Source organism: Natator depressus, chromosome 5 (assembly GCF_965152275.1).
Source record: "Natator depressus isolate rNatDep1 chromosome 5, rNatDep2.hap1, whole genome shotgun sequence".
Taxonomy (NCBI): domain Eukaryota; kingdom Metazoa; phylum Chordata; order Testudines; family Cheloniidae; genus Natator; species Natator depressus.
Genome location: NC_134238.1, coordinates 128469473 through 128486462, shown reverse-complemented (window position 1 = coordinate 128486462; position 16990 = coordinate 128469473). Strand labels below are relative to the sequence as shown.

At 41.1% G+C, this 16990-nt stretch overlaps 1 protein-coding gene across 6 annotated transcripts in view; it reads right to left on the bottom strand.

Annotated features, from left to right (window-relative positions):
- HOOK3 (hook microtubule tethering protein 3) overlaps positions 1–16990 on the bottom strand; it is a 133423-nt gene that overhangs the window by 61857 nt on the left and 54576 nt on the right. For 5 of the 6 annotated variants that reach the window (XM_074953627.1, XM_074953628.1, XM_074953632.1 and 2 more), the window contains 5 exons: positions 13807–13869; positions 11996–12079; positions 10973–11136; positions 7351–7491; positions 5655–5856 (listed from right to left, as the gene is read on the bottom strand). In XM_074953627.1, coding sequence (XP_074809728.1) covers positions 5655–5856; positions 7351–7491; positions 10973–11136; positions 11996–12079; positions 13807–13869 — 654 coding nt within the window. The remainder of the gene's footprint in view (positions 1–5654; positions 5857–7350; positions 7492–10972; positions 11137–11995; positions 12080–13806; positions 13870–16990) is intronic. The other variant, XM_074953629.1, reaches the window with a different exon arrangement.

The following is a 16990-nucleotide window of genomic DNA, read 5'->3' as shown; positions in this document are numbered from 1 at the left end:
CTCACTACTACACCTCTTTCCATTGCCCAAGGCTCATCCCATGTTAATGGGGGAACAGGTACGATCAGGTGCAGACACCAGTGCTAATGTGCATGAAGTCCTGGCAGATCAATATAGAGTAGAAGCACAAGCTGCCTCAGGGAGGTATGTACCTTTCGTCCACCCATCTTGAAATAAAGTACTCCACTTCACCTTTAGTAAACTGGAAAATGTACATGCCCTTCATTTCAGAGGGTGCTGGTAACAAGAGGGGTACTTACCCCTCCCATGGCACACAGGATGAGAAATACACATCCTCTCATCTCGAGGTAACCTGCCAGGGCTGGCACTTAGGGGAAGTGAAAAACATCCCCAAGGCCATGTCTACACTACGAAAGTACTCCGATTTTACAGAAGTCAATTTTTGGGAACAGATTGTATAAAGTCGAGTGCATGCGTCCACACTAAGCACATTAATTCGGCAATGTGCGTCCACAGTACCGTGGCAAGCGTTGACATTCCGAGCGGTGCACTGTGGGTAGCTATCCCACACTTCCCGCAGTCCCCAGTGCCCATTGGAATTCTGGGCTGAGCTCCCAATGCCTGATGGGGCCAAAAATTTGTTGCGGGTGGTTATGGGTAAATGTCGTCAGTCAACTCTCCCTTCCTCCATGAAAGCAGCAGCAGACAATCATTTCGCGCCCTTTTCCCTGGATTGCCCGAGCAGACGCCATAACATGGCAAGCATGGAGCCCGTTCAGCTCACCGCAGCAGTTATGACCATTGTAAACACCTTGCGCATTATCGTGCAGTTTATGCAGAACCAGCACTTGAAAAACCAGGTGAGGAGGCGATGGCAGCACGGTGATGAGGACATGAACACAGATTTCTCTAAAACCACGGACCCCAGCAATTTGGAGATCACGGTGTTACTGGGGCAGGCTCATGCTGTGGAATGCCGATTCTGGGCCTGGGAAACAAGCACAGAGTGGTGGGACCGCATAGTGTTGGAGGTTTGGGATGATTCCCAGTGGCTCAAACTTTCGCATGCGTAAGGGCACTTTCATGGAACTTTGTGACTTGCTTTCCTCTGCCCTGAAGCGCAAGAATACCAAGATGAGAGCAGCCCTCACACTTCACAAGCGAGTGGCAATAGCCCTGTGGAAGCTTGCAACGCCAGACAGCTACCGGTCAGTCGGTAATCAATTTGGAGTAGGCAAATCTACTGTGGGGGTTGCTGTGATGCAAGTAGCCAACGCAATCGTTGAGCTGCTGCTATCAAAGGTAGTGACTCTGGGAAATGTGCAGGTCACACTAGATGGCTTTGCTGCAATGGGATTCCCTAACTGTGGTGGGGCTACAGACGGAATGCATATCCCTATCTTGGGACCGGACCACCAGGGCAGCTAGTACATGAACCGAAAGGGGTACTTTTCAATGGTGCTGCAAGCACTGGTGGATCACAAGGGACGTTTCACCAACATCAACGTGGGATGGCTGGGAAAGGTTCACGACGCTTGCGTCTTCAGGAACTCTGGTCTGTTTAAATGGCTGCAGAAAGGGATTTACTTCCCAGACCAGAAAATAACTGTTGGGGATGTTGAAATGCCTATAGTTATCCTTGGGGACCCAGCCTACCCCTTAATGCCCTGGCTCATGAAGCTGTACACAGGCACCCTGGACGGTAGTCAGGAGCTGTTCAACTATGGACTGAGCAAGTACAGAATGGTGGTAGAGCGTGCATTTGGATGTTTAAAGGGTTGCTGGCGCAGTTTACTGACTCGCTCAGACCTCAGCGAAACCAATATTCCCATTGTTATTACTGCTTGCTGTGTGCTCCACAATCTTGTGAGAGTACGGGGGAGACGTTTATGGCGGGGTGGGAGGTTGAGGCAAATCGCCTGGCTGCTGAATACGCGCAGCCAGACACCAGGGCGGTTAGAAGAGCACAGCAGGAAGAGCTGCGCATCAGAGAAGCTTTGAATACTAGTTTCATGACTGGCCAGGGTACTGTGTGCCACTTCTGTTTGTTTCTCCTTGATGTAAACCCGTCCCCTTGGTTGACTCTAAATTCCCTGTAAGCCACCCGCCCTCCCCACTTTGATCACAGCTTGCTTGCAAAGGAAATAAAGTCACTATCGTTTAAAAAACATGTATTCTTTATTAATTGATTATAAAAATAGGGAGATAACTCACAAGGTAGCCCGGGTGGGGTGTGGGAGGAGGGAAGGAAAAGGCCACTTCAAAACTTGTTGAATGCCAGCCTTCTGTTGCTTGGGCTGTCCACTGGGGTGGAGCGGTTGGGTGCCCGGAGCCTCCCCCCCGCATTCTTGGGCGTCTGGTTGAGGAGGCTATGGAACTTGGGGAGAAGGGAGGGCGGTTAAACAGGGGCTGCAGTGGCAGTCTGTGATCCTACTGCCGTTCATGAACCTCCACCAGACGCCGGAGCATGTCCGTTTGATCCTGCAGTAGCCCCAGTGCTGCAACATGCCTCCTCTGATCTTCCTGCCGCCACTTCTCCTCACGTTCATCGGCCACTTTCCTGTACTCTGCTACTGTGTCCTTCCACATGTTCTGATGAGCTCTGTCAGTGCCAGATGACTGCAGGAGCTCAGAGAGCATTTCATCGCACGTGTGTTTTTTTTACTGCCTTATCTGAGATATCCTTTGGGATGGAGGAGGGAAGCTTGAAACATTTGCAGCTGCTGGAGGGAAAAAAAGGGAGTGAAGTATTTTAAAAGATACATTTTACAGAACAATGGCTATACTCTTCCATGGTGAACAACACTATTCCCATTACACAGCACGTGATTTTGGTACAAGGTTGCATTTTGCATCTTATATTGCGGCTTTGGCATTAGAGATCACACACGCAGTGCCGGTCAACAGAATTCGGCTTGCAGGCAGCCATGGTAAGCCATAGTCTTTCGGCTTCTGCAACTTTCATAACAGCAGCGCCCTCCTCTCCCGTACCAAGCAAAGCACTTTGAGTTGGCCATTTAGTGCTGCCGTTTTCCTGTTAACGTGCAGCAGCAGAAACCAAATGAACCTTCCCCCCCGCACCCCCCATTCAATTCTCTGGGATGATCACTTTACCCCTCCTCCCACCGCGTGGCTGGTATCAGGGAAGATCCCTGCTAGCCAAACGCAAACAGCTCAGTGCCAACGGCCCCCCCACACCACGTGGCTAACTGCGGGGAGGATTTCTTTTCAGCCACAGGCAAACAGCCCAGTAGGAATGGCCACCTCTGAATGTCTCCTTAATTAAATTCCCCTATTTCAACCAGATTACCATGAATGATATCACTCTCCTGAGGATAACACAGAGAGATAAAGAACGGATGTTGCTTGAATGCCAGCAAACACCGGGACCATACGCTGCCAGGCTTTGTCATGCAGTGATACCAGATTACTTGCTACTAGCATGGCGTGGTAAAGTGTCCTACCATGGAGGACGGAATAAGGCTGCTCTCCCCAGAAACCTTCTGCAAAGGCTTTTAGAGTACCTCCAGGAGAGCTTCACAGAGATGTCCCTGGAGGATTTCTGCTCCATCCCCAAACACGTTAACAGACTTTTCCAGTAGCTGTACTGGCCACGAATGCATCCCAAGTCCTCAGGGCTACTTAATCATCAAAAAGCGCTCGCTTGCTTTTTATAACATGTATTGTATTTAAAAAGGTACACTCACCAGAGGTCCCTTCTCCGGGTTGGGAAGGTATTTCAGTCAGGGTGATAAAAAGATCCTGGCTGTCGGGGAGAACGGTGTGCTGTGTACTCTCCTCAAGCTCGTCCTCATCTTCCTCATCCACAAAATCCTCAGGCATGGCAGAGAGTACCCCATCATCAGAGTCCACGGACTGGGTTGGGGTAGTGGTGGCGGCCCCCCCTCGAATTGCATGCAGCTCAGCGTAGAAGCGGCATGTCTGGGGCTCTGTCCAGGAGTGTCCGTTTGATTCTTTGGTTTTCTGGTACTCTGAGCTCCTTAAGTTTCACGTGGCACTGTGTTGCGTCCCTGCTGTAGCCTCTGGCCCTCATGGCCTCGGAAACTTTTTGAAATATTTTGGCATTTCGTCTTTTGGAACTTAGCTCTGATAGCACGGATTCCTCTCCCCATACAGCGATCAGATCCAGTACCTCCCGTTCGGTCCATGCTGGAGCTCTTTTTTGATTCTGGGACTGCATGGTCACCTGTGCTGATGAGCTCGCCTGACCAAACAGGAAAGGAGATTCAAAAGTTCCCGGGGCTTTTCCTGTACACCTGGCCAGTGCATCCGAGTTCAGAGTGCTGTCCAGAGTGGTCACAATGGTGCACTGTGGGATAGCTCCTGGAGGCCAATACCTTCGAACTGTGTCCACACTAACCCTAATTCGAAACGGGGATGTCGATTTCAGCGCTAATCCCGTTGTTGGGGAGGAGTATAGAAATCGGTTTTAAGAGCCCTTTATGTTGAAAATATGGCTTCGTTGTGTGGACGGGTGCAGGGTTAATTCGATCTAACGCTGCTAAATCCGACAAACTCGTAGTGTAGACCAGCCCCAGGAGTCCAAACCAGGCAGACTCAGAGCAAACACTGCACTGGGGCTGAGAAAAACCTGTCACAAACTAATGGGAGACTCCCTATCACAAACTGAATTTGCGAAAGTGTATACCAGCTCAAGGGGATGGACAGAGACTAATCACCAGGCAGGGGAAGAATCTCAACAAATCTCCTCTTACCTTCTCTCTTCTTCCTTGCAGGAGAAGGAACAGAGACGGGAAATGCAGACAGTGCAGAGAGCTGACCTGCTTGCTCCATGGAGCAACAGGACACTGAAGATTGAGGGGAAAAGAGGTGGAGTCTGTGCAGAGCACGAACTGGCACAACTGCTACTGGAATATTGTGTCCAGCTCTGGTGTCTGCACTTCAACAACGTTGTTGAAAAACTGGAGGTTTCAGAGAGCCGTGAGAAGGATTAAAGGATTGAGAAACATGCTTTATAGTGAAAGATTGAGCTCCTTTAATCTATTTACCTTATCCAAGATAAGGTTAAAGGGTGACTTGATCACAGTCTATATATACCTACATGGGAGATAGAAACGTAATAATGGGCTATTCAATTTAGTCGACAAAAGTATAACAAGATCTAATAGCTGGAAGCTGAAAGACAAATTCAGACTAGAAATAATGTGCACATTTTAAAGTGAGAGTAATTAACCATTAGACCAACTTACCGAGGGTTATGATGGATTCTCCAACACTGGAAATTTTTTAACCAAGACTGGGTATTTTTTCTAAAAGATTTGCTCTAGTGTAACCACAGCTATTGGACTTGAAGCAAGAATTACTTCAAGTAAGTTCTATGCTTTGCATTATGCAGGCAGTCAGACTAGAAGATCACAGTGGTCCCTTCTGGCCTTGAAAATCTACAAGTCCATCAATATATTTTGTCTATCCAAGAGAGCGAGCTCTTGTTGACTTTTTTTCCTACTTGGTAGGTGGAGTTACACCAGCGCTACATAATGAGCTACACAAGCTAGGGGGAGAGGGATATTTACAATAACACAGATCCTTTACATAGAACATGAATGAGTTCTTTAATGAACTTGTGAATGAGTTCTTGAGATATTACCCAATATTAACAGAAAAGGCTAAGAAATCAACAAATCAATTGCAATAACTATTTCTGTTCTCACCTGTCTCTTGTATGTTTCCAGTTGGCTACGCGCTGCATTGGCTTTCCTTAGTTCTTCCTCCAAGCTTACAGTGTTTTGCATATACATAGTGTTCTTCTCCTCTAAGAGTTTCACTTGCCGACGCAGATCACCAAGATCTTCCAGCTTTTTTTTGTATGACTCTACCTGGCTTTCTAACTTAGCCACTTTATCAGAAGAATGCCTGGATGAGAATAGAGAAGGAGAAGCTGCATCAAACCTGTTCAGACTGTACACTTTGGGGCACGGACCATCTTTTTGTTCTTTGTTTGTACAGTGCCTGGTCCATGGGTAGGACTGCTAGGCACTATGGTAATACAAATAATATATAATAATATTCAAAATGCTAACATAATAAGCGCTCTGAAGTCTCCTCAGTATTAAACTCAATACAGAAATGGTTCCCAAACACCAGGAGGAGCATAAGAAAGCTAACAACTTATCCTCACTGCTATGTTTCTTGGCTTTCTCTTTGCCAGCCTCTCTGCTTCTCCCCTCACCAACCTACCCAAAATGAGGTAGTTTCCAATGATATCACTCTTCCTGCTTGAATGCATTACTGTCTTCTTGTCTGTTTCTGTATCAAGTTCTAACCATTTTCATGCCATCCTCTCTCTCAGGCAATCTCCACCTCAGACTCCTAATCCAGTCTCAAAACTCACTTCTTTCAGGCAGCCTTTCAATACTATCCCTGCATCTGCTCGTTTTCATGCCTACCAACAGATTAATTGTTTTTAAAACAAATTAAAAAATCTGAAAGACTTGAGCATCTTTACTGTCAGTGAAAGAAAACAGAGTGGAGCACACAAAGAGCTGTTCTGCCCATTTACAGGGCAGCCTGTGCCCTCTCCACGCAGTGGCAGTTTTAGTAGATTAGATTAAGAATTTTAGGAACATGGATGCAGGATGGGGCTCAGTTTATAATGCTCACCTTTGAATAAACAGCTGTCATTGCGGAATATCACAATTTAGAAACATAGCCAAAGAGAATTTTATCAAATTTTTCAAAGAAATTCACCATTTGGTTATGAACAAGCAAAAGACATTTCAGGCCAAAGGATAATTTTTTATAAAAAGTTGTAAATGCCTTAAAACAGGGGCTTATAATGATGAAGGGCTACTGCAACCATAATACTGAGAGTGTGGCAATGACACATATACAGTGCTTAATGATGTGAGATCAGGTTGCTTGACTGGCAAAAAATTCGCAACGTCATAGTTTTGATGGTAACTGGATGCACTTTGGTGCTTGTTGATAAACTACTTTAATGTATGCAAAATTTTGAAACTACATGAATACTAATGGAGATAAATTGATAGCACAAACGTTGTTTTAGGAATAAAAAGAAATATACACCCTAATGGTTAGAGCAGTGGTCCCCAACCTTTCTGTAGAAATAGCATATTGCTATTCCCAGAAAACTGTGGCGGGCACCAGACACCCTGCCACCGAAATGTCGCCGAGAAGCGGCAGCAGCAAGAAGCATCGCAGCCAAAATGCTGCCAAGAAACAGCAACGCTTCTCAACGGCATTTCAACAGACGGTTCTCCGGCGGCCGCGTCCAGCGGCAGCATTTCAGCGGCACGGTGTCCTGTGGGCGCAAAAAAATACCCCGGCGGGCGCCATGGCACCCATGGGCACCACTCTGGGGACCGCTGGGTTAGAATAATAGTTTACCTAAGTACATCCATCTCATCCTTCAAAGACTGAGCCTCTTCTGCTAAAGTGGTTAGCTCTTCATTCTGCTGTCGCAATTCTGCAATTTCTTTTTCCAGCTCTTCACAACGTATTCGATAATCATCTTTGGCTGCCTCTAGCCTACAGAATTGAAATAAAACAGTAGATAAGAAAGGTTATGTTCTAACCACAGACCACTGCTACCTTCTTCCTTCATAGCAACTTTTTGAGACAATAAAAATAAAAGCCAATGAACATCATCATGTTGCCAGTTTCTCTTACATTTTCAAGGAGGTGGAGGTAGCTCCAGTTTTATGGGTATACATGCTTCTAAGTCAATGTCATCAACAACTCTGCCTTGCAGTGCAACAAGGAGATGTATACTTTCCATCATAGTTTTATTTGAAAGAAAGAGAAATCCTAAGGCTTTCACATGCTACTGAAAATCTTTGCTAAAACACTCCTCTCAGAATGCCTGGGGCACAAAAATATAATCTTTTCTGGCGCACAAAGAGGATTACCTTTACACTTTGTTTTATCCCAGCATAAGCAGGATTATGTACAATGGTCAACATTTTCCAAATGCAGGTACCTTAAACAACATACTCTATCCACATTTGGGCAGCCAGATAAGTGGCCGTTTTTTAATGGAAGCTGCGGATGTTCAGCACCTCCAAAAGATCCCATTTTGGCCAACATACAAAATGTGCTGAACAAATAACAGAGCCTCTGCCCTAAGAAATTATACCATAAATGCATAAGAGAATATAATAGGATACAATAGAAGTGGGGTGTGCTCTTTAATAGATGGAACACAATGTAAAATATGGTTGTTCAGGTTTTTGAAGGAGAGAGGTTGCATGGTGTAGGATAAATATGAAATTAAAGAATTAGAGTTAGCTTAAATTTGAATTAAATTAGAGTTAGCTTAAATTTGGTTAAGAAAAATGTGCTGTAAAGAAATGCCCTGACTAGGAAGTAGAAGGAAGGCCTTGAAAATAAGTTAGAAGGTCAGAAGGAATAAAGCAGAGAGGATGTCTGGTTCAAAGAATAACTAATGAGATAAAAGGAAGTTTCTAAAAAGACGACCTTTGGCCAATAGGGGCGACTGCAGATGGTTTTAAATAAAACAAAGATTCTGTCTTAAAATGAGCCAACAAGGCCCTTCTTGAACCACACATCAGTGGTAAGCCTGTGTGAACTCAAGTGCAATGGGCAAACGGTTGGACCGCAGTTATGGGAGGAAAGGCCTTGGGGAAAAAAGGAGGTTGTAAATCTTATCTGGATTAAGACTGGAAATAAGGGTGAACTGTCTCAAATTGGTTGTTACCTGAAGTCAGTAATTGGCAGTGACATCACTTGTTTGTTAAAGTGTATAAAAAGCAAACTCTTACAGGACCCATTGCTTACACCCACCTGAACAGGTTGGAGTTGATCAATGTGGGCCCAAGCACCCCAGCTTTAACCTGTTCGTAAGTATCTTGATCAAAGGCTTATAAATGTTTTGTTATTGTTTGGATGTAGTAAATTGCTTAGTATCTAGGCTTTTTAGGCATGTTTAGAGCAATTGTATACATACCATTTGGCCTTTCACTTTAATAAAGGAATTTATGGTTAAATTAGTGTTTGGTGGTTTACCATATTAATATTAATTCAAATATTCTTAATAATTCCAACACATGGTAAATACTAAACGGGAGCGGTACCAAGCACAGAGGGCAATGTGAAAGAAGGCATGAAACTGTGAAGGGATGCTGGGAATAATCAAGAGAAATTTCAGTGAAGCATCCTGTTTGGGGGGAAGAGGAGACAGCATAGGCAAGGCAAAGCTGTGCGGAGCCTTGGAAGTGAGAAAGAAGAGCATGACTTTGATACAAAAAGAAAATGAAAGCCGGTAAAGGTAGCTAAGAAGGGGATGGGTCAGGCAAGAGAGAGCAGCAGTTTATTTAATGAGACCAATGAGAAAGGGGTTACAAGATCTGAGACAAGATATGGTCAATGGGAGAGGCAAGAGAAAGAAGAAAATAAAAAATGACACACAGTTTCCGGGACTGACAGACCAAGAAGGCTGATGATGTCATGGACAGAGAAGAGAGGAGAGGAGAGGTTTTGGGTGGGAAGAGAACAGGTTTAGACATGATGCTCTGAATTCAGCCCAGATGCACTGGGTACCAATGAGGCTGTAACCACTTTAAATCTGATTTACTGGAGTTTGCAGCAGTAGTATGTCACACAGGCTTGAGAATTAAACTTGAAAGACATAATGTAGAGAGTGCAGAAAAGAGGACACCGAGGGCAGAGTCCTGGAGGATAGATGGAGAGGTGGCAACGGAACAGACCACAAGGAAAAAACTCTTTAAGGACAGGTCAGTATTCTAAAAGGAGAACTAACAGGGGCAGACCAGAGCAGAAGTGTGCGGAGGAGAATGAACTGATCAACAGAATGAAAGAAAGTGCAGAAAATGAAAGAGAAAAGAAGAAGCTGATCAACATAACTAGGAAGTGGTCATTAGTGAATGTGATACGTACAGTTTCAGCAGAATGAAGATAGTGATGTCAAGACTTAAGAGAGTCAAAGCATTAATTAGCAGGAATATGTGTACACTAACTACTCATACATAATGTGGATGTAAGGAGGGAAAAGGACACTAGTTGGAGTAACATAAAATACAGTGAATTTTTTTTAGGATAGTGGAAAATGAGAGCATGTTTGAACACAGAGGGAAAGGAGCCAAGACAGAAGGACAGCAGCTAAGAGAAATGAAGCAGTGGGAAAAGACTGGACCAAAGCCACTGGTTCTGAGGTAAGTAAAGGATAGAAAAAAGACTTCAGAATCAGAGATGGGGCAAAGGAGGAGAGGGTGGGATTGGCCCCAGAGAATAAGAGAGGTTGTTGATTTTGCCCTTATTGAAAGTGGCATCATCTTGAGCAAAAATAGCAGAAACAGAGGAAGGGGACAGAGTAGGAGGCTTATGTAGTTAAATGTGGTGGATAAATTGTCAGGTGTTAGACGCACAGAACTAGAAGAGGGAAGAGAAAGAATTATTTGGAAAAGAACAAAGCAGAGCTGAGGCAGGAAAAAACAAAGTGGTAGTGGAGGAAATGTGAGTGGGAGTGCAGCTCTCTCAAGCACTGCTTTTATCTTTGAGTAAATCACAAAAAAATGTTTTTTCAAACTTAGCCGAGGAAACACTCTATTATTAATGACACTGTCCATACCAACCTTTCAACTGGGAATTTCTTGGCTTTGAGGTAATCTTGTCCAGAACAGTGGTTAGAAGTAAGTCTATATATTTTATCCTCACTGAGCTAAAAAAATGTCTGAAGGGATTACATACAAATTTTTAAACTACTACTTTGGGCAGACAGCAAGCGTGGAAAATTTCAGCCTAAAAAGCAAAATGTTCATAAAATCTAAGCTTATAAAAAGATGGGTCATAATGGCAACTTATTTGTAAACTTAACTACAGCAGTCATTATGGGCACCCAATATAATAATTCAACATAACTGCCAATAGGAACAAAATGTTTACTGGTTAAAAAGAAATATCTGCTTTCTGGAATACTTCATAAGATGTCTGTTAGTTTGAAATGAAATTTACCAACTCTGGATCTCTTTACCTAAATGTTTCCTCCTGGAGCTGTTCTAACTGTGTCTGTAGTTGCAGGTGCCTTCGCCCTGCAGGGCTGTTGGGATCTTCTATAGAATCAGATTGGTTCAAACGTTCCATCAGGATCTGGTTCTCAGCTAGTAAACTACTTTTCTCCTCTTGAAGTGCTGCAACCTGTTACAACAAAAGTGCAAAACTGGAACAATGAAAATTGTCAGCTTAAAGAGCAAAACTTGTGTGCAAGTGATGGAGCTAATATGACCCATAACTGGCGATAGATAGACTTTTAATAAACTTATATGAGAGCAACGCATCCTAGCCTTAATATTTATCCAATTGCTACGTGATGTACCCAAGGTATTATAACAATGGGGGCATAACAACATTAATTTTTAAGAATATAGATTCTAAATTATATTCATTAGAGACATCTAAAACCAAACACAATTTAGCCAGTTATCAAACAAAAAGACTAATACATTAAAGTCTTAGTCTACCTTCGAAACCAAAATGCTAGTGTGCTGTAATAAAATCTTATTAAAGCGCACTTTTACTCTGAAAATTGACTTTGATAAAACGGCATTTCTGAGCTCCAGGTTTATTCTCTTCATGTCTTCCCGATCAAGTTTGCTCAATTTACTCAAAAAAAGATGACTTAAGACGTGTTCTTCACACAATTTTTGTATTGGTGTAACTATTTTGGTAAGGGGCACGACTCCCCCCCCCCCCCACAAATAGTTATACCTGTACAACTCCTAATGCTATAATACCAATATAGCATATTCCATTCCTGTATGAGAATAGCTATACTAGTATAAAGCCCCTTTATACTGCAATCACACTCAGGCGGATTGTATTTTTATAACTAAAGTGGTATAGTTAAAGAAGTACAACTTCTGAGTATACTTTTAAAAAGACCAGTCTCCAAGCTGCCTCCTTTCTTCAGCTGCCTTAGAGTCACCATGCCCCTTCTTTCTCAGTCTAACTCCACAATTTCCATACATTTATTGTGCACACATAATAAACTACCTACCTGCATATCTAATTCATGGCACCTCTGAGCAATTTCTTCTTTTGTTGCTAAGGCTTCATTTAATTCTTCTGTAGTTTTCTTCAACTATTTAAAATTAATATAAACATTTTTATTTTCACAATAAAATTACTATAATACATGTAATTCTCTGTAACCATAAAGGATGTTGAATTATATCATCACTGTAAAGTATGTTTTTATGCTCATATTTATTTATTTTGAAAAAAATTATTGACTACTCTACTTTTATAGTAAGACAAAGGGGCACTTATCATTAAAGAGCTCAGATAATTCATATGTGAGAGATGAACATAGCTGAAGGCAATGCTCTGTTCCAAAACAAAGTATTAAGGCAATCATTTTCATTCTCCATGTTGAGCTCAAGAACCCACACAACCTGAATGTTGGAAAGTACACCACCTCTGTACACTTAAAAAACTGTCAACACCACTTTTCTTTACAAAGAGTGAATAGTTTCAGTTTTCACTATGTTTGCAAATACACAAAGGACTGGGAAATGGATTACAAGGAATAGACAATTAAGGTAAAACCTGTCTAGCCACTGGGTAAACTACTTTTGCAGCACAAAGGGGAAACAACTGCTGTGGTAGAGGAAAAGTCTAAATCTGAATGACATCATTTAACATATACATTTATTCAGTTATGTCTCTAAAGGACTTTATAATAACGGAAAGATTTATGGCTTCCAAGTTTCTCTAGGATTGTAAAATTAAGTACATACAAAGAAAATCAGTCTGAGAAGCAAGCACAAAGACACTATGTATTTTTGGAATACATGACAAGAATTCTTAGAAGCCTTACAAGGGCCTCCTACTTCTCTCAATGATCCAATCTATTGTAGAGAATGGCATCCTTTTCATTTTTCAGGTTTATAAGGGACAGCTGACATATAAAAATGAACTCCATCTCTTAGACAGTATGTATGGCCACACAGATAACTTACAATATAATGATTCATTAAACACAGTACCATTCTCCAGATTATCCCTCTACCATTTTAGGGACTGTGGTTAAGGCTGTAGAAACACAACACAAATGACAGAATGTGCTCTCAAAATGCGCACACAATAGCTGATGTACATTTGGTCCAGCATTTTTCACAAATACTTCAGCCACTGAGGAATTTTCCCAAAATTTCTCAAAGTAGGAAATTCACAACAGTTCCCAGGACTGCCACAAGGATATTTGAGCCTGATCTAACCCACCAAAGCCAAGTGATATCTCTCTATTGACTTCAAAGAGAGCTGGCTAGGGCAAAAAAGTTTTGTCTACAGCTAATAAATGTTACTAATTCTATTTAGTTTCTTCCTGATTATCTTGTGACTTGTGAGGTCTTCACTTTTTGCTATGTCAGAAATAATGCTAGTTTTGAGCATGATAGCTACAAACTAATGCTTATAATGAATTTTATTTTCCAAATAAATATTTTTGTTTTGCACATGCATTGTGAACAATCACATTCAGAATTATATATACCAATGTTCTTTTATTTACTTATTTATTTGTTTAAATGTAGCACATACTACTGATGGACATAAGCCACAGATAAATATATGTAATTGCAACTTTTGATTAACTGACTTTCTTTTAAAAAATCGTACTTTAACAAAAAAAAAATATTACATTTAAACTTTGAATGTGTGTTCCTTTGTTTGAATCTTCCCAAAAGACTTTCAAAAAAAGAGAAGAAGAAGAAGATGAGGCAGCCTGCTTACAACATACCATATACCAGACTGACTGCACACTGATTTCCTATGATTAAAGAAAAAGAAACATCTGGTCTTAGGTACCTGACGATCAAGGTCAACGTAAGCATCATTTCCAACAGAGACTGGAGATTCTTTACTCATCAACTGCAATTAGATTACACTGGATTAGAAAAAGCAAAAGATTTATTTGTATATTAAAAGCTAAGTTTTCATTTATAAAAAAACCCAGATCAATCTTAAATTTAAGAAAGGTTTGTTCTGAAGATAAAGCCTTAAGTTTTCACAACACGTTTTTATGTATGGTATACACAGAGAGAATTATAAATCTGCAGGACAAACACTCTAAAGGAATATGAAAAAAAAAATCTTATCTGGTACATTTCTCTCTGTAAAAGCATGCCTGTCTATCATCCATCATGAAAAGCTCGGGATGCTTTTTGCAGAATACTGGCAGCAGTCCATATGGCAGTAAAGATCTACTCCGGAAATTTCACTCTAACAGTGGTTCTCAACCTTTTTCATACTTTGACCCCATGTAACACCAAAACAAAAAATCTGGGGTCCCTGCTCCTCCCATTTAATTTAAAAAAAAAAAAAAAAAAAAAGAGGGGCAGATTATGACTCTCCCTCCTGACTTGTTTGCAATTTCTAGGTTAAGAGCCCATGCTCCGGAATGAATATTTTCAAAACTGAAACACTACAAGTTGCATGATATATTAATTGAACTATATTGTTTGGAGAAACATAACCTGTGGATTTTTTAGGGTTGGTGGAAAGAGAGAATCATATCTTTCTTAGTTATAGCTTTCTAGGGAGGCTCCAGATTGGCTGAGATGCTTCTCCACAGGAAAAAATTAGCAGATAAGAAAATAAATACTCTTTCTGAACACACAACCAATCTTTTACAATATCAAAATGGCTAGAGGGGAGTTCAAATATAAAAGGAAAAGTGCAAAAGGAAATTCCCAGATTGAGGGGGGGACAAAAACTATGTTAAGACAGAAGTTAAGACTGAGATACATACTAGTAATATACAGATAAAAATAATTAATTAGTTATGTTGACATTAACCCCAAAACAAGTACTACAGGTTTGTACTGCTTGTTTTGGGGATTATTAGAACATAGTCATTTTTTGGTATGTTTTTTCTATTACTTGAATAATAGAAATTAGAAATGAAAAGGACTAACCAATCTAACCATACATCTAACCAATCCTGATTCCAATGCAAGACTGTTCCCTTCAGTGTAATTCCTCATGCTTCATCCAGCCTGGGGTTAAAAATCTCTCCACAGCCCACTTCCACTACATTCTGTTGATGACCACTCTGTAGTTACACAGCTCATTGCATCCGATGAAGTGAGCTGTAGCTCACGAAAGCTTATGCTCAAATAAATTGGTTAGTCTCTAAGGTGCCACAAGTACTCCTTTTCTTTTTGCGAATACAGACTAACACGGCTGTTACTCTGAAACAGCTCATTGTCATAATTTCTTCTGCTACCTAGCACTCAGTTTTCTTTTGATTAAATGCCATCCCATAACTTCTGGTTACATTACAATGCACAGTAACAAATTGCTCCCCATCCTCAACATTCATGCCATTCACATATTTGTACACTTTTGCACCCCACTCTCTAGCTGTCATTTAGCCAACCTATAAATATTTAGGCATAGTCAATCTTATCTCCAAAGTCTCTCCCGCCCTTGACCATTTTTGTTGCTCTTCACTAAATTCTTTCCAGTTTATCTACAACCTTCTGATGACAAGCTGCTCAGAAATGAAATATTCCATCTACAGAGCCCAAATTCTTATGAAGAGGGATTATAAAGTCCGTGTGTTGTGATTTGGTGTTTCTGCAATGCCAAGTTAATGGCCTTTTTCATTGCCACAAACCATATCGTTGTGAACTTGTATCTAATTTATTGCCTTAGTTTTCTAAGTTGAATATCATTTTGTAGTCCCCTGCCAAAAAGTTCTAACCTTGCTAGGCCCCTTAGTATTATTTCCTTTCTCCTCAGAGGCATTCACACCACCTTCCAATCACCTGATTTTTTTAGTGGTTGTTTATATTCTCTTCCAGATCATTAATGACGATGTTAAGACTGAACACAACACTGACCCCTGTGGTGCCCACTTAAGCCATCTCCCCTGCCCAGATGCCATCTATCATAACATTTTAACAGACCTGCCATTAATTTCCAGTCTCACTATGATAGCATCCCTAACCAAGACAATTTGATTTTTATAAGACTTCACAAGAAGCTATATAAAATGCTTTACTAAGAATTATACGATCCGAGCTTTAATTTCAACCCATCATTCATGATTCAGCCTACAGAAACCTCTAATATTTTCCCCCAATTAACCTATTCTTTGATAAATGAGAGGTAACAGATCCCTAATCTTAAAAGCACAGGCGCAACAATCTGGACTACAAGTTCATTTAATCAGTTTATATTTTAATATTTTTATAGAAAATATCTGGCATTCCTTTTATTATTCTAATTACACCTTTTTCATGCCCACAGTTATGACAAGCAGCATTACAAAAATAAATATATATAACCGTGCTAGGTGTTATTAAAACCTTTATCCAATTTTAACTGGTTTGCTCATGAGGGCTGAGTTATTAGTGTTGTCATGGATACAAGGTTGGCAACTAAGATTATCATGAGATGTGTGCATGAATGCCCTAGAAACATGCACTTGATTCTTCTTGTTTATCATACACGACTGTTCTCTCTCTATTCTATAAACGTAATTTGCAGCTTATTTTATTATGTCCTAACATGAAGATGTTTGATACTGCTGTTGCATTATATATAAGATGCATGCTAATTTTATTTCCCTTTGTCAGACTAAGCTATCTGTTTTCTGGAGATTTTTTATTTTCAAGAGACCCAATGGTATATCTAACATCTTCTACAACTTCTAGTATGGTATGACTTTTGACTTTTTCCACCATCACTGATTATTCCATAAAGCAGCCTCTACAACGAATAGTTTTGACTGAAGAGAAAATGAACCTTGAAAATAGTTAGGCTGAAACACAGGAAAACTGATATTTGCTATGTCTGTGAAAACAACATTTTTGGGACCAATCTAAGGAGCAAGTCCTTCTTGCTATGCAACCTCAGACAGGTTTGAAACTGCCTCAAGTACTCTGCAGTAAAGAGCATGATCTTATTTTGATGGTCTGGTGGACATGCTTACTGAAGGGGAAAAGGAACTTGTTATAAAGTCTCTACGTTTTGTTATTAGGAA